This window comes from Ooceraea biroi, chromosome 7, assembly GCF_003672135.1.
Source record: "Ooceraea biroi isolate clonal line C1 chromosome 7, Obir_v5.4, whole genome shotgun sequence".
Classification (NCBI taxonomy): domain Eukaryota; kingdom Metazoa; phylum Arthropoda; class Insecta; order Hymenoptera; family Formicidae; genus Ooceraea; species Ooceraea biroi.
Window position 1 is genome coordinate 9499704 of NC_039512.1, and position 27654 is coordinate 9527357.

Here is a 27654-nt window from a genome sequence, read left to right on the forward strand (position 1 = left end):
TTTCGCTTCCTCTCCTCTCCTCGCCCCCGGCGATCTTCGAGTTCGAATGTCCTAAACTCCGCGGGTATCGAGCGCCATACCTCTGTTTACGAGGCACCCGTAATACGAACGTAATCACGGCGATATTTTCGCAGGCATTAATCCCAACTGTACATTCATCGGAAAGCCAAGGATTAAAAGAAGATTAAACGCAGGATATCTCTATCTACTCGCAGCTGTTGCGGGAAAGAGCTCAGTGCGAGATGGAAGAGATCTCGCGATCGCATCCTAAATCATCTCGGCTAATTTCGTCTAATCTTTATGCCGGCAGTAAAATAACAATTCCCGGTAAGCGCGCGCGAGCAAGTAAGCGAGCGTACGCGGCAAATTAATAACGAACTGCAAAAGGCATCGGGGCGGAGAGAAGCCACCGCGGCAGAGAGTACTCCGCAAACGCCGTTCTTGTATTTTGCTTGAGATAACGAGCTTGAAATACGGGAAAACCTTAATCAGCCATATTTGCTTTTCGCTGAGACATTCTCGATACAAGTAAGACAGCTTCGTCAATATTGTCCCAGCAGAAATTTCATGGGAGGGGGTGGGTATAATAATCCCTAGACAGCCGACAAAAATCCTCTAATAGTACTAAAGCGGGATTAATGTCAAAAGCCCGTCCCTTCCTCTCCCGATGCTATTACTGCGGGCACCATTCGAGAATATGTAGCCGTATTAAGCACGTGCATTCGTGCCTGCAATGAAGCGCTCTTGTAATACAAGGTGGATCTGCACTCCTAGTGATATATCCTTGTTAGAACCTATCCTCGATAGCGTAACATCGTGGTTTTAACTACCGGATGGACGCAGCCGTGTACATTTTCGTATATACGCGCAAGAATCCTCGAATCGCTGATAATTTTGCAAACAAGTTAATCCTCCCTCATCACGCCTGCATAATTCCTTGTCTACCCTCCGATAATAATTTAAGTCGCTTGCAAATTTCATCATATTTTAAGGTCTTCCTATGTTTTATAAAATTAATTTCTCCTGTTTAGTCGAATTCAAATATTAAAACGAGGCTCTGTGATTTAATCGTACTTACTAACATTAAATTATATACATCCTGCGAAAACTTCAGAATCTTCCATTCCAATTTCATGTATGTAAAATATATTTACAACGCGCGAGACTTTCAGAAGAAAGATCTCTTTCTCATTTAGTTTGTCGTTTTTGAAATATGCGTAGAAATGTTTCTCTTCCTCCCATTTCATACTCGAAACGTCTACACACGCGTATTTCAAAGGGATTATAAGTTCAACATAAAAAACGACATGTAAAATATCTGCAACAATTGATATTGCGTAACGCCCGTAATAACGCATTTTCCTCCGTTTCCATCCGGGGAGACGCGCGAAACGTGGCCTATCCCGCATCACGGAAAATAACGGAATCATAAACACGCTTAAATGAGCGCAGACAGCGAAACTCAAGCGCGTGTTTAAGCTCAAATTGCACGCCAACTGTAAGCGGGAAAAGGCGGAGTGCGGAGATGCGGAGGAACGGCAAAGTACACGGTTGTCGGGGTTTACGCATTTCTAAATGTTGCGATCCCCTGAAATCGACTTAAAACACGTTACCCAGACGGTTACGATTTTCTTGCGGAGTTACTCGCAGCTGTTACATGAACTGGATCCGCTCTTCTACAGAAAAACACTCATTAGACAAACATTTATTTTCGCGTTTCAGCGCCAGCGTTAAACCAACCTGCGTGCATGTGTTTTGACTATTATTTTTATTGTTATGTAATATATATTCTCTGTTTTATAACATTTTACACAAATGTGCGGGATTGTGTGACAAGCAATTACGGATTTCCCAATAAATTTTTCAAATCATAGCATTAACTCGAGAAATAGTGAACTGAAAATATCAAATAAAACCGTTGCATTGCATTTCGAAACTTGGTTACGTAAACCAGCCTCACTCCTTTGAAAAATCCGTGATTATTATTTAACCCAATATTTTGCTATTATACATAATACATTATATTTTTATATTATGCCGTATATTCAGTATTGTCATATACCTACTATCCCTTCGTGAAATATTAACAATTATAACCGCGTTTGCTCCCTTCGCGAGAATCCCTCGTGAAGCATACGTGTGTTTCTTCATAAAACAGTACAGTGAATGAAATCAAAACGCGAGGAAAGATAAAGCGAGCGCGCTCGCAGTTTTATCCCGACGTAACTGCGAAGAATACCGGCCTTTACTGTAGTGCTGCTCGTAGTTATAACCATTATCCTGCGATGATGCGATCATCCTGTGTATCCGCCGTTACATCCTTGTGTCGCCGACCCTAATGGAAAGCACATTAGGAGGTATATCTCTCACCTCGTACGAGGGGTGGCGAACGCGAGGGCGGGGGAGAAGCCAGTGTTAGCCGGCTCGGCAAGCACTTCCGTGCAAGCGAGTGGAAACGTTACGATATCGTTCTTAAAGTCGCCTGTCCGCGTATTTACGGCGCCACCGGAATAGACCGGAGGTATCTTTAAAGGGGAACCCGCACGCTTGAAATAACAGAAACGAGTTCCCGTTCACGTTCGACGTGGAATTATAAGGCTCGCAATATTCACTTATTAACCTCCTCCCCCCTTCGCGGAGCCAATTTACCTTGCCTTTGTGACTGAAATTTCGCTGTCATAAAGAAGCTTGAATCAGAAGTTATTTTAAGAAGGCATTGCATTTCTTTAAACCCGTCGTTCGTTACAATTCTCAAAAGTATGCAGTAACTTATTCACGGTTTGAGTATTTACGTTGTAGTTTAGATTGAGTCAGGAAGAGAGGATTGAGAGTTAGAAGGCGGAAATCCTCGGGATCGGGGGCCTCGCGCTGCTCACAACGAGGACGCTTAACGGAATAAATTATAGGGGAGGATAAAAATGAATCGATTTCATCGGAACTTGGCGTCGCATCATCCGGAAGGAAATCGCTCACAATTGATAACTACTTGATAACATGGCTGCAATTATTCACGCATAATTGCTCAAAGGAGGTACGACGTTAAGACCAGTAACCCGGCGGACTCCATCGCCCGGACATAACCGGCGAATTAATTAATTAATTTTCCTTGGCAATTCAATTACGCCTTAATTGGGTACGACGGAAACGAGACCGTATTAAAATTGCAGGCACCCAGACGGAGCCTGGAGATTTTCCTGGGAATTTGCCCCGTTCACATTTCCGACTCGACCGACGAATTTGATTTCCGAATGCCTCGTCGGCGTGTTTTCCGTCAAATTTGCGAGCACGAATGCTCTGGGAAAAATCTTTAATTCATTTTGTTTCTTCCTTTTCTTTTTCGTCCGCGGTCCAGTCAGTCTCGGGCCAATTTATGATCGATTGGATCGCATTCCGCATCTGCTGTATATCCTTATCGACAACGTAAAGTAAGGTAAAGAGGGACACAGCGCCGATTCCCGCCGAATCATCTGGACTGTCTTTATCCTGACGTATCATCTTGAAACTTGGCGGGCCATGGCGGCAGGTATCCATCCGTCCGTCCGTCCGTCCGTCCGCAGTTCCGCACAAGTGCAAGAGTGCCAATCCCCGCATCCCCTATCCACCTACGCCGTCGATGTGGATACATCTGCGCGGATATTGACACACATGTGCACGTGCACACGTCGGCGAGCGCACACGTACACGATCGTCTCTTGATCCGTCGTTCCAGCCGCAGTTTGCTTAGCATTGCTGATGTACTATCCACTTCCGCGCGGGGAGTGAGACGGATATCACTGCAGAAGAGTGAATACGGAGGGAAAGAGAGAGAGAGAGAGAGAGAAGGAGGATGAGAGGAAGGTCCGAGGGAAGATTATAGATGGAGAACGTCGGTGTCTGTGTTTGAAGACTGATAGTGGATCGCGTTCTAATTAATAACGAGCTCCTCGATGCAATCCGCAGGTTTGCAGGGTGCGCCGTGTGTGAAAGAGCTTTCGAACCGAGTAATCGAAGGGCGAAGAGTCATTACTACGGTGGAAGTAGCGCCTGCGTTAAAACGCGAAAGAATCTCGAGCGGGGAATCTGCCTGTCGCTTCGCTACTCACTGGGGTTTATTGGAGTACCTAATTTATATCCAGCTGCCGATAAGGGTTGAAAGACGTTGCGGTAATAGCGCGATAATTTGGAACGTATTGTTTTCCCAAATAGATCTCTGGAATTCATTAACGTTTAATCTTTAATAGGATCATCTTGTGGCGACGATTTACATCAATGCATTAATGAAACACCGCGCGAATCGCAGTCTACGTTAGAGATTTTACATTCTAAGATATCTTGATTATAAGATAATTTGTTTTTACGTATTAATTCTTCAAACACATTTTTCATTACACGTTGGCATTGTGATACCAATAACTTGTACGTTGATTATGAATTAATTATAAACCGCGCACTATAAAATAAATCACATTTATACATTTTACGGTTTTTTTATACTTTCCAACCGAGTTTAATCGATGCCAGATCCTCATTCCGAATCGTTTTCAGAATCGGACAAATATGTCCCGTTTGTATGCGTGCGCATACAAGATGTGGATATTTGAACACGTAGACGATTCAGCCGTGCCTCTTTCAATCGTGAGAAACACGAGGATTATGGGTGAGGGTAGGGATTGTGGGGGTTGAGAGGGTTAAAATAGCGGTTACCGGTGAGCTCCCCCGAGAAAGGCACGCCGAATAAATACCGGCGGACGGACCGAACCGCCGATTGGCGGGCTTGAGCGATCGGAAAAGCCTGGGCCACTCAAAGTACCCTTACTCTACTATCTCTTCGCCGATGCTGATTCTGCATTCCTCCCTAAGTCCTATTCTTCTTGACCCCTGAAACTGTTTCCGGTTAGTCGGGACGAGGGACTGTCGGTGGTAAAACGGAGAGAGCCAGAAGGGTGCGAAGAAAGATGACAGGAAAAGGCGGCGACAGAAGCGAGATTATTGTCGCTCTTTACAATGCTATTATCAAGCGCGTTTAGACACGGAAAATAAACTTAAATGGACATTGCAAAAATTCCCTTAGTTTTGCTTCAAATGATTACGTGGTAGTCATGCGAATTTGAGATTAAAGAGGAAGGAGGAGATAACATACCACGTGTACGGCGATACCGTCGTTCTGAATTATCGTCGCGTATCACGATTAAAGTTTCAAAGTTGCGCACATCCGTCGTCGTAAAACGGACGGTGTAAAACTGTAAATATGGCGAATCGCGCACCTCCGGGGATTTATCGCGAATTTTCTCGTGGATTTCCGCGGGATCGCCGTGATTTCCGGGATAACGAATGGCGGCTTCGATATCTCTCGCTGCTCTACACGTGCCGGTAAAGCTTTTATTTATCCCCAGGCGCTTAATTTCACATCTGACTAGGAATGGAAAGGCATTGCAACAAAGCGACGCTTTATTGTCCGGCGGGTTAATTGAGAGACGCTTTAAGTTTTGTCCAATTACATTAACTCCGGGTTAGTGAAAAAATATGCGATGCTCTGCGCGGGCGAGTCTGTACTATGCTCGGATTAATTAAAATATACTTAAATAGCGTACCGTTCATTTTCAACGGCTAATTTAATGCCCGCCCGGCCTCAGATTTAATCCAACGGCAACGTACTCGCCGGGAATGCGAAAACAAATTATTATACATACTTCCATGCTCATCGGCATGATCACATTCTACATTCGACAAAGATCTGGCAATGACAAAAGCAATGACAATAACAGTACGAAACAACAGAACGAAAACGGTAGAAACGTTAGTAACACTAAAACAGAAGAAACATAACGTAGAAAAAATGAAAGTTAACAATTTCTTTTTTTTAATTAAAATGGTCTTTAGACGCCAGGCCTAGCACAGATCATAAGCCTAATCACCAGAATCTTTTTAAACGTATCTAAATTGAAATCTCTATCGATTTTTAATAACATTGTCAAAAAATATCAATTATAATGAGAGAGGAGATTAATGTAGTAAATTTGCCAACTATGTATGAACGAATTTAATGTCTCTTCTGAGAAAGATGGAGATCAGTTTCTCATACACAAATCTCGGTACATGAAGTGTGCAACTTAGAATAAAATTTCTGTGATCAAGTGGAATTTAATTTCTCGTCGTTATGAGTCTATTAGTAAACCACGCTGCCACACCAGAAAATTAACAATAATATTGTCATGGCCTGTTTTGGAGAAAAATCCGACGAACAATATAATAACAGCAACAATGAATGATGTAGAAGAGACAGAAGTTAACAATCACAGACACATAAGAGTTTCATTTAGTTTTTTTACGCGTAAGAGATGGCCATTCGCCATCTTGAATTATGATTTTATTGCTTATCGTAATAATAACTCCACAAACAGTTATCTTTGTCTTTGTGACAAAATTACTGCGTGAAATTTCCTGCAACGTCTAGCATCAATATTTGTTTTAAATTCATCATCGTTATCATTATTTGTGTCTGTGCGGGCCATTGAGAGCCGTTGAATTTCAATAAAAACGCGACAGTTAAATACCTACGTTTCTGTCAATGTGGCGGACACGGAACAGTGTAAGACTGGGTAAACAGAAATTGCAGTATGACTGGGGACGAATTATATCCGGGCTAGAGTTGTGTGCGCGAAATAAAGCGATCGACCCCGCGTCTGTTCGATTTTCATGGAAATTATAATGGCTCGTCGCCCTTCTTCCGAAAGTACCGTACACCGAAATTCCATGAAAATTCGTTTATCGCGAGCGGACAGACACAGCATGACAAAATTAATCGATGCCATCGGCGCACTTTGATGTGGAATTTTAACGCTTTTTGCGCTCGATGTATTCCCGCTATTTGTTCCTCACCGATTGACCTTTTTTTCCGCCTGAACGACTGTTAAACTGTAAAGAGGAAGTCAATACGAGTGACAAGCTAATTACGTAGTTCAACGAGGATTTTGTTTGTCGCGCATAAATCGATTCTCCAGACGTCTGTTCATTTTATTCCTATAATAAGCTTGTTCTCTATCTAACGCATACATATCGTTCGCAGAATATAAACGAAAGGATGACGAGACGCGATGATTTATTCTGTGATACACATAGACTGAACATAATAGAGAGAGGATCGATTAACTAATTGCGAAACTAAATCAGCTAGATCACAGCTGAGTTTCATGCTGAAGAAGTTGGCGAGTCTCATATCTTCTTGTTGCGATTTCAATCTCGTTTAATCTTCATTGGTTTCGGTTCAGTGTCCGCCATGAATCACGATTCGGGAAAAAACACGTCGGTCAAGATCGTGGTCCCAAACGTATCTCTCGCGGGATTGACACTTTATTGCGGTCCTATATACGAGATTAGGGGAGACGACATTCCGCCATCCACCTATGCTCGGACTTCCGGGCGTTACTTCGGGTAGCGTCGCCGTTTCAATATGTGAACTTGTTGGATTTATCGGCTTGCCCTTACCCTCCAACCTCCGTCGCCGTGACTCGTATTTGCGTCACGCCTCTTCTACAAATCGCCGACCCGGGCAGGATGTCGCATTTCGTTTCCCTCCCGTACCGGGAACCACTTGCGACAATGTGTTTACACGCGCGCCAATCGCCAAACAATCGATTCCGGACAATGTTCTCAAATTGTAAAACATGGGAAAACGCGCTAAAATGAGGAGCCTTCGCTCCGATATCGGGAACCAGTAATTAAAGAGAATGCACGCGTGTTAGATATGTAAATGCACTTTGCGGAATTGCGGAATTGCAGAAAGCGTAAAAAAGTGTCTAACACACATCGCCGAATATGGCAGCGTTATTGTAAGTTGATATAATGAATTAATAAAGAAATGATATAAAAAGCTCTCTATTAATCAAGACAGTAATGTGTAAATTTGTAATAATTAAAATACAATAAAAACGACATAATAATAAATTTGCACGTTATACAAAATTAAATTAATCAGTGACGTGAGTAGACTATTATTTGGTACTCGCATATGATTTCCAAAGCATTATTAAAAAAGGAATAATTTACGAATTACGCTTATTCTTGTTTTTTATTCGTTACAAGAGACATGTGCAGTGGCTACTAAAAACAAAGACCGCTAGCAAAAATTCTGTTGGTACATGTATGCGCAAGCGAACAATTATTAAGTTAATATCAAAGTCCAAGTAACTTTCGGGTGAAAAAAAGAACTGTTGAAACGATTGAATCGTCGTAGCGCAACTACGCAGTCCAACAGGTAGGGATAACTACTATAATCGGCTAACATGGCGGACTAGCACGAAAATCGAAACTGTCGACGGTGGAACTGGCCGGAAATCGATTACATCCAGCGGCAAATAAAATAAATCGACGATTTAAGCGTGCGTAACGGTGTAACTGCGGACGACATTAAACAGGATGACAGGACGTACAGTGCAGGCACTAAATACATACGCGGGACACACAGCACGCGCGCGCGCTCACGATGGCAGCGCGCGACTCGTATGGGTGGTATTTTTCACGGCGGTTTCAAGTATTTTTCACAGCGTTTGTGCCCCAGTTATGAAAACGCCGCGCGCGCATTTCCCGCGTTCGTTTTCAGGCTAGTATCGCGACGTTATTCATAAAACGCAATATCTGGCTTTACGAGGTGCTCGACGCGCGAACCAATGCACTTCTAAATAATGATACAACTCGTTCGGCCTCGTTCGTCCGGTTGATCATTGCCCTCCTCCCTTCCGCCCCCCGTTTGAAATCCATAAATGTTGCCTCGCACCGCTCTCGATCGCCGACAGCGGCGCTTATCCCATCGAATCGTTAATTAAATGACACGCGCCGATCATCAGGTCATGGATCACCGGTCAATAAATTATGGCCGATCGCCGCCGCGCGCGAGCGGAGGCCCGAGCGGGCAAGCGAGCATTCCGTTTCGCAGACAGATTTCGATAGCGCGCGATTTATGTGAATGTAAATATCGGGGATACAATGGGGAGCCAATATTTGTCCAGGCTGCGATATGAAACACACGCGGTAACATCGATATGTTATGATTTCGCGCGGATGTAAATAAAATGCCAATTAGAGGGAATAAATATTTCTCCAAGGTACGAGTAGGATATTTACGCTGATAGTTACCGCCCTCGCATTGTACTCCTCATACTCTCCCGGCCTCCCTCGTCGCCATCATTTTATTTCACATCTCTAAGAATTATTTAACTTTTCTATTTCCGATTGTCCGATTAAAAATTAGCTCTCTCGTCACACTTTCGCGCTGCATCGGGTGAAAATTCATTCCGCCCGCAATTTCCAGTTTGCAACAAATAACTCGCATTCACTCGGTATAAACTCGAACACAATGAAAACGCCTGATAACGAACAGCTGTTAACAATAATTAGATAAATAACTGATTTCACTGAATTCTACTACATCCATTATCAACTGCGCATTCTCCTCATGATTACCCTCGTCTTGTGAATAGCGGAGACAGAGTGCACTTGTGCAATCTGAAATTTAGTACGCAAGAAACACGCGAGAATCATGATTGATTCCTCACATCTAGCATCTCAAGAACACAGATCAGTCATATTTATCGCACACGCTTAGTCAAACCAAACAATTAGTCGCGATGAAATTGCAATTTCCATAGTCTCGTCGGCAGTTGTTTACCGCCGAAAGCACGGCTCCGTCGCGCGGAAATCCGTTCTGCCCACGGTTTCCAATTAAATATCGCCACTAGGGATATCCGAGGTGCGACAGTTGATCTTTCCATCTGCGCGTCGTCCGTTCGGCTCCGTGGACGTGTCACTTGCAGGGATCGCAGCGGGTAAACGTGGCAGTGGTAAGACCGGGCGTCGTACGCGGCATCGACGTGGGACCGGCGATGCTATCGATCTACCGATCGTATAACCGGTGGGAATCGATAACTAATATGCGAGGCCCCGCCGCCGGATGTTGCCTTGTTGATAAAGGACCGTCCTACCGAGCACCGACGGCATCAAGGACGCCACAGGAGGGCCGTAGGGCGCGCGGGCTACCGGCACATAATTGATTGGCATTAGCGCGCCTGATTGCCGGTCGCCCTCCTCCGAAATCGTCCCATGGGCTGCTTAAATACTGGCCGACATCTCTGTGAACCGACCGAACGGTACCTGTTTGAGCGGTTGCGACAGTAATCAGGCAATATGGTGCCGCGCGACCAAGGAAGGTCGATCGACAGGGTGGGATCGACGGGCCGAGATCCGGGCTCGTCCTGCCGCTTTCCTACAACGTTGACGTGGAATAATCCCACATCTGCGGGCGCGTCTATCGTCACAAGGCGTCTCACCCAACGTTGGCACGTGCGTGCGCGCGTGTGTCGCGTATCCCCATTTTCCCACAAACACAGATCTGATCATAAAGTTTAACGACCGTGAAATCCCCCGTTTCGCCGGCGTCGCGACGGTATAAAAATCGGCACCGCGACCGTGCAAACGGCACAGAGACCGACGAGGAATTCCCCTCCCGCCCCGCGTAGAGACGCCTTTCGACGGTAAATTGCAATTGCGCTCATGCGGGTGCTCCTTATCGAGGCTCGTGTCAACCCTTTGTCAGACTGTCGAAACGATCAAACTCTACGCCTACGCCAATGCCAATGCCAGTGAGAACAAGAACCGGGGATCAGTCGGGAGCGAAACGTGAAATAGGAAGACCGAAGAACGATACGAATACTGATTCTCTTTTTTTTTTAATACGTAATTTTTCAGCGAGAAAAAACCGCAACGCCGATGGTCGATTGTGTTTGTGGCTGACTCGCAAATCATGCGTCTGGCATGAGAGTGACACTCGTGCTCGCCGGTGAATGGAGCCGATACTTATTTATCTATTTATTTAGTAACGAACTGAATGCTCAATTGTAAATTCCTTGCAATCGTAAAATGGAAGCCGTTAATTATTGCATATTCGTATCTGGATATTGTGGCGGAATTGTTCATGATGCACGAGTCTGCCCGAGAATCGTATCGGATTTTTTTTCTTCATTCATTGTCCAACCGTTGTCTCGGAGATGTCATTCCACTTGTTTGATGTCATCGTCATGCAGCTGGATATTGATTTTGTACAGTAAACTCTTTACAAAGAGAATAGCACTACCGACACATCTATCTGGAGTATCAAGCGAACGCAACAGTATTAAACAAATGGGTCGGAGCGAAATGCACGTATCGCGGGACACAAGTTGAAGTAAAATAGCCACTAAACGGGAAAGCTTTAATCTAAAACTTTATTTCATACGCTTCATTAGGTATCTACAGGTCGGGAATCTATTATCCTATTCGAAGTAGTTTGAGACGTTCAGCTTTCGTCAGCAGTGTAAGCTGCTTAAACTCAAATTTGCCACTCAGGTTGCTTCTATTCAAAAATACCTACGGATATTTTAGTCACAACGATGTTGTAAGAAAATTGAAACCGGAAAAGTGTCACTGTTATAATTCTTTTGCAATTAACAAAAATTTATGTCGCTTCGATGTCGAAGATCATAATTGCGAATTATCAATGCAAATAGGATTATTACGTTGAATGTCATTTACGGAATATTTTCGACTGAATTATCGCAAGTCATTATATGGGGAAGTTGCCCCATGTTAGGCACGCTTCCTCCAGTAGATGTTGGGGAACTTCCTTTACCTGAAGGCAGTGTCTCCTCGCAAGCCAACCAATGTGCTGAAGCTGCTGCGGATCCGGAAGTGCTGAGGCCAGTCGTAATGCTTTCAAGGTGAGGGCTGCCAGCGCCGAGTGCAAAGCATTGAACCAGACGTTCGCCTCCGTATTATCAGTGGCTCTCAACCAACACTCGTGGACACCATCGGGCGAGTGTAGCTCTAAAATGCGACCTTCTGCAACAAGATAAGAAAAGAAAACGATAAATGCAATGTTCAATCTAAAGAATACTGTTAAAGATACCGAGAAACTATTATTTTCAATATTTTACAGAGAAAACGCAAGTTATTATATATAATTCGTGCATAATATATTCTCATTTCTCTATTTCTCTCTCTCTCTTGATAAATTAAAAATCGTAATATGAAATAATCACGACAATAATGATAGTTGCTTTCCTGATACAATCCATGCTATCCATTAGACATTTTTTATTTGTTATAAAAAGTGCAAATTTTATTTACAACGTATTCAATCTTCATAATTATAGAACATCATGATGTTAAATATTAAATTCTATCGTAGAGAAGGTACCATATAATTCCATTCGCAGTCTATTTTTGAGGCACAAGCCTTATTACGAGAACTAGCGAAATATATTTTCTCATAATCAGGGATTAGCCTCTGCTAATCACGTAGTAGACGCGGAACGAGCGACGGCGCCAGAGAATTGAACTTGCCCGACGTCGTTCTCGAGTAGCTTATAAACCTTCTTCTACGTTAACACGAAAAGTTTAATGCATCTGACATAAATCGCGCGAGATCGGTCACGGAAAGGCCTGGAATAAGTTTATAATCGGACTATTGCCGGTTCTCGAGATTGTCTCGCCCGTCGACGATCCCGCAAAATCGTCTACGTGCGCCGGAGAGCCTGGTAGAACCGCGCAATTTCCTGTTTACTTGGATTTAGATTTATTATGCTAATACCAGACTCGCTTTTTCAGATAATTACGCCACTGCTACTGCAGCCCGTTATTGATCTGCGGAATCGCGATACATCGCGATACGTCGCACGATTTTTCATATTTTATTTCCATCAGTTTATAAAACAAGAACTTTCTGTAGTTTATTCACATTTCGTGATAATGCACACATCATTTATAATATATATATTTTTTTACGATGGCTATTTTAAACTGTAATAATCCCATAATTGCCTAGCGTGATGATAATCTCGATCACGTAAGCAAGATATAAATTATAACCATTGTTATTTTTACATTTCATATCTCTCTCTTTCTTTCTCTCTTTCGTTTGTAATAAAATTTTATCGTATTCCGTAACGGAAAGTTCGATGAGCACGATGCACTCGCAAGCCTGGAAACTACAGCCGTATCTTTCCGCCCAGCAAGTTTAGATTCACGTCAAACTCATCGGCATTTTGTACGGAAGCGTACGCGCGCGCACCATCCGACGTGCTCTTTTTTTCGATTCCGTGTACGCATTCTAATCGCTCTCTCTATCGAGAAACGGCGCGGAAAGTTCCGGAAGCGGCAAACTCGCGCTACGTGTGCGGAAAGGCGCGGCAACCGTAAGAAAATATTGAATTTCCGATCAAAAGGAAATTACGCTCGAGTTAAAAGCCCCTTTATGTCACTCCCGTCTGTACCCAGCCTTTTCTGCCTAAAAAGAGGCAAACGAGACGAACGTCGCTTCTGCTGCGAAAGGGGCAGAAACATCGGGAAATGTAGCGTGATGTCGAAATGATAGGATCACGTGATCGATACTTTCTCCTCGTCTATTTTATTGTTAGGGGAAATTTAATCGATCCGATAAACCCGGCTTGATTCTGTATCCATATGACGACTTTATTCGCACGCGGTATTTTTCTATTGGCCTATCAAACCTATCAGATTGAATCATTCAAATTTGACGCGAACCGCGTTTTCAACAATCGAGAAGTATCAACAGCATAATGCTGTCAATAATAATGTCATACGATGATTTTATATCGAATATCGTTTTTTTACACGAAGATACGTTTAATAGTTCAATTTTCAATTTCATTTTACTTTTTACATATTAGATTTCTTTCGCGGATTATACTATTATATTTTTATGGGTCTAATATCGCAAAAATAAAAGTAATGTTTCCGCAAAATTCTATTGCGATTTTTCTGTTGTAAGTAGAACAAAAAACATAGTTGGAGCTTTCTATCTAGACTATCACTAGATATGACATTTTCACTCATTTTCCACGCATAAGAAGACATCGTTCTGTTCTCCTTAAAACGCGTCCAAATGTTCTCTTGCAAACTGTATTCCCGGAAGTCGATGCTTCAGTCTCCAGCTCAATTTTCTGCGCTGCGATGCACGAGTATTCGCAGTAGCATTTTGAGCGGCCTCCAAAATTGCGCTCACAGGATATTCGTCGTTACGTGAAGTGTCGTAGCTCCATCAAATGGATTCTCACAATTTTAACAATTTTCCAATCCCGTTATAATGTTGGTTTTCGTCTTCAACGACTTCAAAGATAATATTTTACTCATCTTTCTTCACATTCTTTTATCGACGAAACAACCGTTTACTGGCGGTGTCCGGTTTTTCAGAATTTTTACAAAAATATTCTCTCGTGAATTCAATTCAATACGAAATTTAAAAAATTAATGCCGACTTACTCAAGGAGGAACGTGCCTTCGTGCTTTTTTGCTACCGCAAGATGAAATTTTCTCACCGTCTCCCGCATTTGCGTGCTTCCTTGCTAGACTGCACACTCTCATGAGATATACGGAAAATCGCATGATTTGCGTCAACCGCGAAGAACCCGTATGCTGGTTAGAAACCCAAAAGGGACGACGCAAAACGTAGAAAAAACACAATCGCAATTGTAGCGAAATGTGAAAGACCTTCCCTCGCGTGCTGCGCTTCCAACTAACGCTGATTCCGACGATGTCTCACGATATTATTTCAAATCTTATTGAAGCAAAAAAGGGATAATGAAATTTATAAAAAAGACCGAAAAATTTACATTTTTATGTTTGCCGATCTCTTCGGATTCTCCGCTTTTTAAAATTATTTTTAGCATCGTCTCTGGCTCAAACCGCCGGTAGAAACGCCGGCGTTATAGAAACGCATTTTCGCCCGTACATACACTTGCAGGGCTTGCTCGCCGGAAAGGCCCTTTTCTCGCGACGAACTGCTTCCTGTCGGCGAACAAGATTGCCAGGATCCGCGAAAAATCTGTGAGAATCTGATTCGCTCTAAAGAGCGGAAAAGGGAGGGTGGCGTTTGGGCAATAAAATGCCGAAGCGACAAAGGCAGCGAAAGGACGAAGAGCAGGAGCTGAGAAGGACGAGGATGCGCGCACAGTTCCGCACGACGGTGGCTCAAAGGAAATCGAAATGCGCTCGCGTCATTTCGTTACCTCGCTTTCCATCCCTTTCTTCCCTGCCCTTCCCCCGCTGTCTCGCATCGCGTTTCTCCCCTTAAGAGTGCGATTTCCCTTGAACGTAATTTTCCGGACATCCGATCGACCAGATTTCGCTTTCGTTTCTTGTTTTGCGCTCCGCCTGCTCCCGCGAGTCCTCCGGTTTGCTTATCAAGTCCTGAACGTACGAGCGTTACGTTACGAAAATGGCGAGCAATCCTGCGGGAGGACTCCCGTTTTATCATCCGCGTTCAAATATATAAAGAACAAATTTGCGTTCTTATGATCTCCTAAAATTAATTTTTCCGCCGCGAGCTGCTTCAGCATAAATAAATAAAATGACTAATCAAATAGTTTGGCGGAAATTTGCGGAAATAAAAACAATGCGCTACGACCGTGAAATGTAATATCGCGGTATTTTTCAGTTAGCGTGTTAACTATTTTTACGTAGTCTGCGGTGTACGAGATCGTATGAAAAGATAATGCGAGCGATAATGTACTTTGACGCGAATGGTTTATTACTGTTCATTTGATTTTATGCGGCGTTAATAACCATGCCGCTTATAACCTCGTAACGTCATCACGTGATACGAAGTAATATGCGCGACCATGCCTAGTTACATTCTATAACATTCAATCAACGAAATCCTACGTACTTATTAACGGCATTATTGCGGAATGGCACGTTCCTATTAATTATATTACGGCAGCAAATAATTATCAATGTAATCGCCGGGTGCGCGCCATAACACCCATAATATTACAAACCCCTATCGCGCCGCTGCTAATCATTCTATTTAACTATCTATTTATCCATCTACACACACACGTGATATTCATCTCACTCAGTGAGTTCCAACGGTGCTCGTTATCTTACGTTCTAAAAGCTGCGTGCGTTAAATGAAATTTAATTCGCTGGTGATGCGATTACCACGGACAAACGTAAATCTCAAGATAAGATAATCGTGGTAACATTATTACCACAAAAATTTATGCCGCGGTACAACTTACGATGTAATTATATAATTTATAACGTAACTCACATAATCTGAAAGATAACGTAGCAATTTCTCATAGTAATTTTCTCCATAATTGGTGGCAGCACGGAATTCAAACACGATCCCATGTTTGTACCCTCCTTGCTCCTCGCAATCAATTCGTCCAAAGTTTTTCCTCGTTTTAATAGAGATCGGAGTTCGAGAAGATTTAATTCATCAACCGTATTCCCAACATCATGATATTCTTTACTTCCGCGCGCACCCGTTATCAAAAATTTACTCCTCCGCGTCTAGAGAGACACAATTTTGCTCGGTACGACCAGAGCAGCAGCAGCTTCGATTCTTCATGAAAGAAAAAAAGAACATCCACCGCTTTAAAGTTTGATGGGCCATCCGAGAGCAGCAGGGGACCACCGACACCGAAGCAACAACAACGAAGACGAAGATGACGTACCTCTACGCAGGCTGTTCCGAGTCGTTTTAAGCGCGCTTAATGCATTTTTGAACATCGGAATATCATAAAGACGATCCCGTAATAAACTGTGACGGTGGCGCAAACTCATTCCCCCCCTTCTCTCCCCCTATCACCCCACCCCCCGATAAATAGCCCGTTCCGTCCAGCGTGTGGCTCTTCAGCGTCGCATGTTCAGTGTCTACGTGCCGAGGAGGGCTTCGAAGACAAAGGGGGTTGACTGTAGAGGGTGGCTGAGTTATAAAGGAGAGCGAACCCAGAAGGGGATTTTTTAAGAGGGTGAGCGAGATGTTAACAGCCAGACAGTATTGTCGCCAAACCATACCCGCGTTTTCTAATCAGAGGTACTCGTTTCCTCGCGAGTCTTTCTGCTGATCCCCTCACGACGCCAACGAATAAGTAATTAAAAATATTAAAGTGCTCCGCGGTACCTGCTGGATTTTTTGAGAGGACCGAAAAGTGCGACTACAAGTATTTTGATACAAGTTTGTGGTGACAACGTACATTCGTATACACGCTGGGCGCATATTGTGATACTTGCACCGTTTTTATTCTCAAGAATCGAGAATCTTGTAATAATTAATATATTGGGTTGGCCAAAAAGTAATTGCGTTTTTTTTATATAAATAAAAGGCGAATTTTTCATGGGAAACAAAAACTTTATTAAACAATATATTGTTCATTTTGTTTGATTATCTTTTGCCATTTTTCAGGCAACTTCATGATTCCGCGCTCAAAAAAGTTCTTATCTTTTTCAGCAAAAAACAATTCCAACAACGATTTGATATCCTTATCAGCAGTAAAGGTTTTACCATTCAAGGCGTTTCGCAAAGAACGAAACAAATGGTAATTTGATGGTGCCAGGTCTGGCGAATATGGTGGATGTGGTAACACATCCCATCCAAGCTGCAACAATTTTTGACGAGTGACCAAACTTGTACGTGGTCTAGCGTTATCATGGTGAAACACAACACCTTTGCGATTCACCAATTCTCGACGTTTCTGTTGATGGCATCATTTACTTTATCCAGTTGACGACAGTATACGTCTGAATTAATGGTTTGATTCCTTGCAAGCAGCTCAAAATACACAGTCCCACCAGACTGACAGCATAATCTTTCTTTGGTGAATATCTGCTTTTCAAGTGCTTTGAGCAGGTTCATCACGCTTGCTCCACGATCTTTTTCGTTTGACGTTGTTGTAGACGATTCATTTTTCGTTGCCTGTTATCATACGTTTCAAAAATGGATCATTTTCCTCACGTTTCAAAAGAGAATCGCAGATGTCAATACGCTTAGTGAGATGAATTTCTTTGAGCCCATGTGGTACCCAAATATCGAGCTTACTAATGTATCCAAGTCGTTTTAAATGGTTTTCAACACTCGATTTCGATACGTTAAGATTCTCAGCAATCTCTCGTGTCGTTAAACGCCGATTGGAATCGATCAGTGCCTTTATTTTGTCATCATCAATTTCGATTGGCCTTCCTGAGCGTGGTGCATCTTTCACATTAAAATCTCCAAATCGAAATTTAGTAAACCAATTTTGACACTGCCGCAGTTTTAAAGCATCTTCGCCATATACATCAGATAACTTTTTATGAGCTTGCACAGCGTTTTTCCCTTTTCGGAAGTAATAAAACAAAATATGAGGAAAATGTTCTTTTTGATTTTCCATTTTGAAATCGACGGCAAACAAACAATTGTTAACGTAATCGTGTACTTTCTTTTTGTAAAACAAGCTTGAACTGTGAGTTGTTAACCTACATAATGAATTTGCGGTTTAGAATGAAGTTAGTTACATTTCAAGACATGTATGTCCATCTATTGGAAAAAACGCAATTACTTTTTGGCCAACCCAATAGTAATTAATTATTACTGTTAATAAAACTGGTTTATAATTACTTTTATTTTAGCAGATATAAAAATTCGCATATTATTAGATTACATACTTAAGCGTTAACATACATTGAGGTATTCCCAAAGATCACCTTCTCCCTCTCGAATTAATTCGCTCCCCGTGTTTGCAATGAAACACATTCAGAATATTTCATCAGGGCATCATGTTTGCGGTGCGAACGGAATAGGATCCTATAACGTGAATCAAGTCTAAGATCCTTACATCTTAACGCCCTCGCGTCGCGAACTATTTTCCTGGGGCGATTATTCATTAAGAGAGACAACGGCGGCGTATTACACGCTCGTGTAATGCCGGAACGACACAACGTGAGCGAGTTACAGCGCGAACCCAGCCACGACGTCGGCACCGGCTGGCATTTCCTTCCCTCACGGTTGAAGTGCCGCGCCGCGCCGCGCCGGTGCAATGGCGGCTTCTTCAGGGTGAAACTGCGTCAGACAAGCTACACACGATTCTTCATGCCGTTTGCATTTAGGGCGACACAAACGATCCCTGAAAGGCGGAATGACGACGTCGACGACGACGACGACCATGATGATTCGCTTCCGAAGTTCCCGCTGCGGGAACAATCGGCCTGAACGACGGAACTTAGATTGCGAGAGTAAGCTGATGTCACGGAAATTGAACTCTTGAAGAAGGACGCGTATCGTGAGAGCGCCGCGACCATGTAATCGGCATCACGGCGCTGATTCCTCGTTAATTAGAAAAGAGCTGATAGTGTTTTGCAACAAACGGGGAATTAATTATGAAAGAGAGTTGGCGCGTGCAATAACATCAGAAGCGATTACTTTTAGAGGCATAAGTATATCGGAAAAACTGTAATTAACATTACGTAATTCGAATACGTGTGATATAAGGAATCATGAGAATATAAAAAGATGAATCGCATTTAGCTGTCGAAGCTGATAACTATATAATTTTTAAAAACAAATATTGTGTATAGGAAATTAATAATTTCTGAGGAAAGAATCATTCCTTTTCAAATTCTGATAATAATATTAAAATTATTTGAAAAATACTGTGGCTCTAATGCTTTGCAAAGATGACTAAGCTCCTTTGCCAATCTGCTATTGGAGCATCGGGATAGCGCTATTGAATAGTCTGAAAGGATTAAGACAGCTCTTCCCCAATAAGTCTCCGCGAGGTTTGTTTAATCCTCGAGCGGGGGTCGTTCCTGGTAAACCTTCTCACCTTTCTGGCGATGATGACGTCGTTTAATTAGAATAGTCTGGAGTAATTAAGAGGATTACCAACGTCCGACGGAAAAGGACCGGAATACGCCGCGAGCGGCACTCTCCACTTCCGGTTTCGGATCACGACTTTCCTCCCTTCTCTTGCAAGCGTCCTAGAACTCTCTGCGCAAACATTTCAGTCCTTCTTTCTTTCAACGGAATTAAGAAAGGATCTGAGAAACTAAAGCCTCTTTAATTTACCATTTACGTTAACTATTTTTGGAAAATATATGCAGAGAAAAAGGCAGGAAAAGTGTTGTTAATTTTTCTCTGCAATGCAGATTACACGTTGCACTGGAAGGAATATAAACTTGACATATCTGAATTTCTACGGGATTAAAATAGAATTATTCGCCCGGAAATATGTTGAAACGAAATAACAAGAATATATTATAATATAACAATTGTGTGAGCATAACAAAATTTTTGAAACGCGTCCGTTATTTTTTCATAGTCTCAACCTTTCCTGTTGATCGTACCAAGAGTGTACTTCGAAACAAACATCAAAATGTTGCAAAACTCATCTTCGCGCATTACGCGATGCTAAACTTGACAAGACTTGACTTTTTCCAGTGGATTAATTTTGGGTAATGCCGGCATTCACAACTTCCCAGACGAAAATGCGCATTAACATAACTCCGCGAATCTCCGCTGCACCGTGAAGTGTGTTCGCAGTCCGGTAAACCAACCGGAGGATAGCGGTCTTTGTCTTGCCTCCGCAATCTCCTTAATTCTCGCAGCGATCTACTCGTAAACTTCTAATTAACTTAAGTTGATAAAATAATGGAGTTGTATATCGATGCGCGATGCTGATCGTCAGAGGTGCCTGGAGATGCCTTTGATGACACGCGGGATAATGATGAGGCCGACCGCGGTGGTAATTAATTTTCCGCTGTTTCCTGCCAACGCAGACTGCTTTTATGGACCATGCAGTATCCGGAATTAACTGCAACATGCCCGAAGAGAGGATGAAGCCATTGCAGGGAGACTCAGATTAGACAATCGCGAAAATTGCCGGTCTATGGGAAATCCGTTATAAGGAATCCGTGCAAGCTTTACACGCAGAGATCTATCTTACTTGCACTGAAATTTACGTGTAGTATAATTGTCAATTTGTCTACTGGGATGTGCGCCAGAGGTTTCGTTTCATGTTAATTATAATTTATTCGCCGGGCACTCTCGTACTAATTAATTTACTTCCGTACCTCTAAATCCCCCTGCTTCAGTGATATCACAGAAAACTAGACACAAAAATATTACTGTGCAACGACGCAAAAACACGAAATAAAATACGATGCGTCCCAGGACGCGAGGAGTAAGAACGAACAACTGCGGAAAAGGGACAAAACGCGCGAGGAGGCAAGAAGAGAAGGAGAGAGGATTGAGGGTTGGGAGTCCGCGGAACGGGAAACAGTAAAAATTTGCATCACAATCGTGGATAGAAATAATTACGCGAGAAGCGGACCCGCGCGCGCGCGTGCTCGCGCGCAAATGGAAGGGATGGCGCAGATGCGAATGCAGATGCAAGAAGGGCCGGGAGGGCAGGGAAAGATAGAGAAACGACTAGCTGGGAACACGACTAGAAATTCAGATACGAGGTGTGCATCAAGGAGGGAAAAAAGGACGAGCAAGAAGGATTCAAAAGGGGGAGAAGCTGAATCTCCTGTTTGCACAAGAGGGATGCGTTCAAACCGCACCGAAAGTGGACACCCTGAGGCTACTACGGCAGGATAAATAGCCGCTGCCCGACAAGGATAATAAATCAAACAAAAAATGGATGCCGCCGAACGTACGTAAGTTAAATTACAGCTTTGGCGCGGAACGGGAACAGTTGTAATCTACTACATTAAACGGTTGTTTTAGCGATGTGTAATTCTTCTTGGAAAACAGCGAGCCACCCCCGTATACACATTTGAAGTCGTACGTGTGTACACGGGAGGGATTTAAGCGCGAGTGCGACATGTTTGTTCCATTGCTAGGCAAAGTAGAAAAGCGAACGCCTTTGTAGCTACTTGGCTTGCGGGACTTAGGATGAGTTCCGGGATTGAAGACATTGCTTAAACCAAGGCGGGCCGAGCGGTTTGGCAGACGGTTGCTTGCTATTGACGTTCGGCTGTGTGCTTTTATGAGAGCCTTCGAATTCTACTAACGTGACCTGCGTTCCGAAGGTAGCGCCCAGACGCTTTCTTGCGATCCACCTGGGAGTGTTCTCGGAATTTCGTGTCTTTAAGTACGGTCAAAGGTCGATATTAAAAGAGATACTTTTCGCGCCTAGTGTTTTATTATACGTGAAGTATTTTATTATATATGTGTGATAATAAATGATGAATATACAAATATGAAAATAGTGCATTCGAAAATAACTGGTAATTATTTGGCTAATCTAATAATATACAGGGTGAGGCACCTAAAACAGACCACCTGAATATCTCGGCTGTTATTGGTATAGAAAAAAATGTGCCAGACCAAACTTGCATGGTTTCGAGGGACACATAATTTGTTCTAAATAGTTTTTTATTAGGTGCACGCGTAGAGGTCATAGGAAGGTCAACTTCGTTTTTTTAAATGGTATGATATGTTTTTTTACGTACCATCTAGTAGAGCGTTTGAAGATGCGCACATCGATCTACGGGTCAAAATCATTCACGGTCACTGAAAGCCAACTGCAAGGGAAAATAATTTACTTTATATTGCCTAGAGTTCTCTGCTATTAAAAATACTGTAAACTCAGAAATAAAAAAGTTCTAGCACTTAGAAATTTTAGCCTTCAGTGACCTTGAATGATTTTGACCCGTAGATCAATGTGCGCATCTTCAAACGCTCTACTAGATGGTACGTAAAAAAACATATCATACCATTTAAAAAAACGAAGTTGACCTTCCTATGACCTCTACGCGTGCACCTAATAAAAAATTATTTAGAACAAATTATGTGTCCCTCGAAACCATGCAAGTTTGTTCTGACACATTTTTTTCTATCACCAATAACAGCCGAGATATTCAGGTGGCCTGTTTTAGGTGCCTCACCCTGTATAATGATTTCTGATTACCATAAAGATTTCATTATTTTATTAACTTTATTAAATTTTTATTAATATTATTAATTTTATTAATTCAGAAGAGATTTTTGAAGCTTCGAGATAAATCAATTTATATAGCGACTTAAATCATTTTCTTATTTTCTATTTTCCTTGTATTAGTATGTGATTATCAGTTCACGAATAATATTAATCTTATTGTATATTCAAAATTAATTCCACAAACATAATGTAGTAATGTATTCTATTAATATTTCATAGCAGAATACGTTTATGCAGTTAAATCTGAACTTATGTGTCTCCATTCGAGAGCTATTATCCCCGAGATCTGCAGTGTGCTGCGAGATAATGGCGACAGAACGGGACAATTTAAGCCAACCAAATTCATTTTGTCGTAGAATTATAATATGATTTTAGGGTGACAAGAAATTAATTCCGCTTTATTTTTATGTTCATCGGTGAAAATTATAAGAAATTGCATCGCATGTGCATACGAATGCACATGAACCAATAAGAGTAAATCTTTATAATAATAATTTAAAATAATTTAAAATAATTTGAAATAATTTTACATACTTTTATATAATAATGTCCATTGAAATCAACCAGGAACAAAATACATTTATTCTTACCTACTAATTCAACTTTTTACTTATAAAAATGCTAAAAATTCCTTTTTATTCTTAATTCACATCTTTGCTTTTCGTGAACCCTTTTTTAATTAAAGATACCTAATACCTGCTGAAGTTTTGATAGCTTCTTCCGGACTACATTCTAGTGTTCATTCCAATATCCGGCCGTGCGAAAATTCGAACCACCCGCCAACAGTATGGCAACGATAACGTGCAAAAGCCGATATCGCTCTGCGGCGGACCGTTCGCAGACCAGGCCGATATTATCATTGGTGCATCACGGTGCACATGAAGTTTGTTTGATTTGTTTCGCGTGGGTGAAATTATCGGAATGCGTATGACTCTGCGAACTGGTCCGAACGTATCGATAAAGCGACTGCGGAACGTGACCGGTTTTGTTTTGCCAGAATGGAAAATTGATCAAAAAATTCCAATACTCCCGATATCTCACAAAAACAAAAAAATTATACTTATCACCATTCAAAAAACACTTTGTGTCAGTCTCTAGATTATGAGTAAAGAAATTAATGACTATTCGGAATTGTTAGAATATTTCTCATATTCTTAGCAGAGAAAACATGTTAACAAATTGTAAATTTTATTGAACTTTTAGAAACTTTAAAAACTACATTTTGTCGTATTAAGCGAGACAATCGCACATCCAAATTTTGAGTAATGCAAGAAATTCGAGACTTTCATTTATAAGTGACATGACAAAATGTATCTCGCATATGAGCATCATTTATGTTATACAAAGCAATAATATATAAAGAATTATGAAGAGACATAATTTACTTTCATGTGCTGTATGAACAGTTTAAAACACTTTTTCCAATACTAGTTTTACAGATATCCTCTGCGCGATCCAATTTGCCCAGTTGACAGAATAGCAATTTGCTGTGATATATCTATTTCATAATATTCACGACATGGTTTTTTCGCGGCTGCGATAATTTAGTTTTGCACCGTCGGACTACAAAAAAGCCATTTCCGGCCGGCAAATAAAGCGCGCGAGCGTAGAATACAACAATGGCTACGCTTCACACAATGAAAACTGCGCTTCCCTTTCCCTTCGTTTCCAAAACGTGCGACTTACAAGAAACTCAGATCACAATTGCTTTCTGCAAATCTTTTGCATATTCGTTAAGCAACCAACGCTACTTAGGACCATTGTTTTTCAAGTATAATGCAGTAACATAATCCTTCTTATATTAAAATATGAGAAATTAAAATATTGAATGAAATTTGACATTAGATAAGTAATAAGAAGTTATATACGATTAAATAAACTATATATAGTAAAATTATCACATACGGCGATTATAGACACGTCGGTTTATTTAGATCGAGAATGCCGATATGTATCATCGTGATAAAACGACGCAACAGCGTGAGATACATTTCTTCATATTGTAAACTAGCGTGCAATTCGCCTTTATAGTTACGTTACAAGCAGAATGCACTTTACAGGCACTTACGGCACCGCTTTATTCACACGCGAGGACATCGCGTGGAATTAACTGCACGGAGAAATCTTATTAAAATCTATATAGGAAGCGCGAGCTCTCGCCGGCACTTTCGGCGTCACCAGAAAATGGCGGGTGTGGATGACCATAGGTGTTTTAATCGAATTACAGTAAGTGGGACGGTACGGCATTACGCAGTCATGTGCGACTCGTCGCGCTAATGGAGACCAAGCTTAGGATGGCCCTAGAGAATAACGATGGCCGAGAGCCATCGGATGAGCTTGGTGATTATTAGAATATATGACGCATTTCTTCTACTTTAAATCGCAAAATTAAATTACTCGTTACCAATGTTAGCCGGCAGTCGCCGCAATCGGAAAAAGTATTTCCCATGCGAAATTTTCGATCTCATAACTTCAGACCCGAGCGAATAACCGATGACGAGTATAATTGCGGATCGCCATGATTGAATTTTGACCTGACAATCGCATTAACAATATTTAAAGAATTTTATTTCGAAACCCGACTCATCCTAAAATGTCTCTAATATCTACACCAATCTCTTTATTTAAATGCGCTTTTATGTCACCTGAACATCTAAGTTCAAGATCAGGAAACGCATAGTTCCTGAGCGTCTCTCTTTCTTCAGTTCGTTGACTTAATTCGTGAATATTTTCAAGTGGCGAAATTAAAGACGCGCATTTGAGAAACTACATACAAGTTAGTTCTCAAAGAGGACAGCGAGATACTTTGAGCTTCGCTCGTCGCAAGTAGACGCTGGTAGACGCGACCTGATCCGAGCAGACAGGAGCGGGTAACGAGTGCATTGGCAAAATATTTACCCTCGCCCTAGTGACGGGGGAGCGAACGAAGGTGCGCGAAAAAAAGCATCGCGATGCTCCGCTCGTATTTCAACGTAAACCGCCAGCGCGTTTGATACGCAAATTCGCGTACTTTCAAATGCTCAGCGTATCGATCGGCGCCCTATCGAACTCCTTTGAGGGCGAACGGGGGTAAACGTCGGAAACTTTACGGGAATACGTTACTCCCCTTTTCCTCGCGCGAGCTTCCGCCGATAAAACCGGCTTACGCTAAACATTTCCGTCGAGGAATCATTTCGTTCTTCCGCCCTTTTTACGATCACAGGAGAAAGAGGGGGGAGGGGAGGCGGAGGAGGAGAAACGAAGGGAGGAAGAAATTGAAATCGCGGACAATAAGGAATGCAAGCCTTCTACGAGAATATTAATATTAGGAGAAAATTCAAATACAACTTTTAAACAAAGAGATTTAATCGTATAATAAATAAATACATTTAACGCGTCTCTCGTTGCACGAAATTACATATTATGTAGGCAGAATATTCTAACTTTGAGTCAATCTATTAAACTCCGAGTCTTTGCGACCTCGTTACTGGATAATATCAAATTCTTAAACGTGTTTGACAATGTATCAGCTTGTCAAATTGAACCGCCAACTTACCGAAATAATCCATTAAAACTGACCGTGAAAGACACATTATTAAAATCGCGTCAAAAAATACTGTTTGGAACATCGAGTTATCATTCGATTTTAACTAAATTAAATCGATGGAGCCTCGCTTAAAGACTTTCGGGCCTCTTTATTCCATTATTGCTGTCTCTCTCCTTTTCTGATCGATGCACTCGATCCCTTTTCCTTTTTCAACCTCGGTAGCAGTATGATGGTCAAAAAAATCCGATCAATCTCTGTTGAAACCCCATTCCACCGATCGCACAAGCCACATGGTCGTCAGAACATCGATTACATTTCCTCGCAAACAATTCTCGCTGCAATAACGTCGTCTTTCGAAAACTCGCGTTAGCATTTCCGATCGAGTTTCCACACCAGATGTCAAAGGAAGGCTGGAAACCACCGTTCAGCCCCCGTTTTCCCTCTCTCCCAATCCCGGAGGAAGTCAATTGGAATCGGCCCCGGGGGTGCACGTGGCGTCGGGGGTTGGCATTTCGAAGATAATTAGGCGCGCCAGCTAATAACGGGACGCGAGCGAGCGCGGAAAACAATACCGGATGTCGTCGTGTTTATGGAAATTCATGTTAGGTCGGATGGCGCGTTAGGGTCGAGATAACGCTTGCAAATCGCATTACATCGAACCCTACACCAGCCATCCCCGTGCCTGCCCTCGTGTGTATGTACGCGCGCGGTGTCTGCATGGTCGTGACCCCGCGAATGCCAGAGCGTCGTAACTAAGCTATAACATGTCATCGGCAATGCGCGTTTACACACGTACAGATTTCTCGATACGCCGAAGAGATAGATGAATGCGCAAATAGATGCGGGAATTTAATGACATTGGATAATTCGACGAAATTCGAAAATGTGAGAGGAACTTGTGAATTTATAATTTATGTAATCTAACGAAATTCAACAATTTAAGGAGCTCGTGAATCTTTAAATTTACATTTAAATTTGTCTAGCAAACTTTTAATTTGTGGATTTATATGTATCTAATAATTAATGACTTGCATAGTTTTAGCAATAATGATGATATGAGAACTTATGAAACGTACAGCTGTGGTAATAATCCACAAATACTATAAAAATTTATTGCAATCACTTAATGTTAACAATAGGATCGCTTACAGGAGAGAGAAATAGAATTTCTCATTCTTAAAAATATTGAATGAAGCTAATAGAGAGTAACATCTCCAGCATGATTTTACGATCTCTTTTCTGTCTGACTTCTTTCCTATTTTCTGCGCATTCATATTTAACTTGAAATAGCAAAGTGGGTCTGCTTCCGCATCTCCGTATTATGTTAATGCTTAAACCAACACGGTTCTGTCACACCGCTAGGTACATATCATTGTGCAGCTAAACAAGTAA

The 27654-nt window shown here is 42.0% G+C and overlaps 1 protein-coding gene across 1 annotated transcript in view; it reads right to left on the reverse strand.

Annotated features, from left to right (window-relative positions):
- The window catches only part of LOC105279890 (beta-1-syntrophin), a 214487-nt gene that overhangs the window by 26409 nt on the left and 160424 nt on the right, over positions 1–27654 (reverse strand). Inside the window, exon 4 of the mRNA XM_011339993.3 lies at positions 11639–11847. Coding sequence (XP_011338295.1) covers positions 11639–11847 — 209 coding nt within the window. The remainder of the gene's footprint in view (positions 1–11638; positions 11848–27654) is intronic.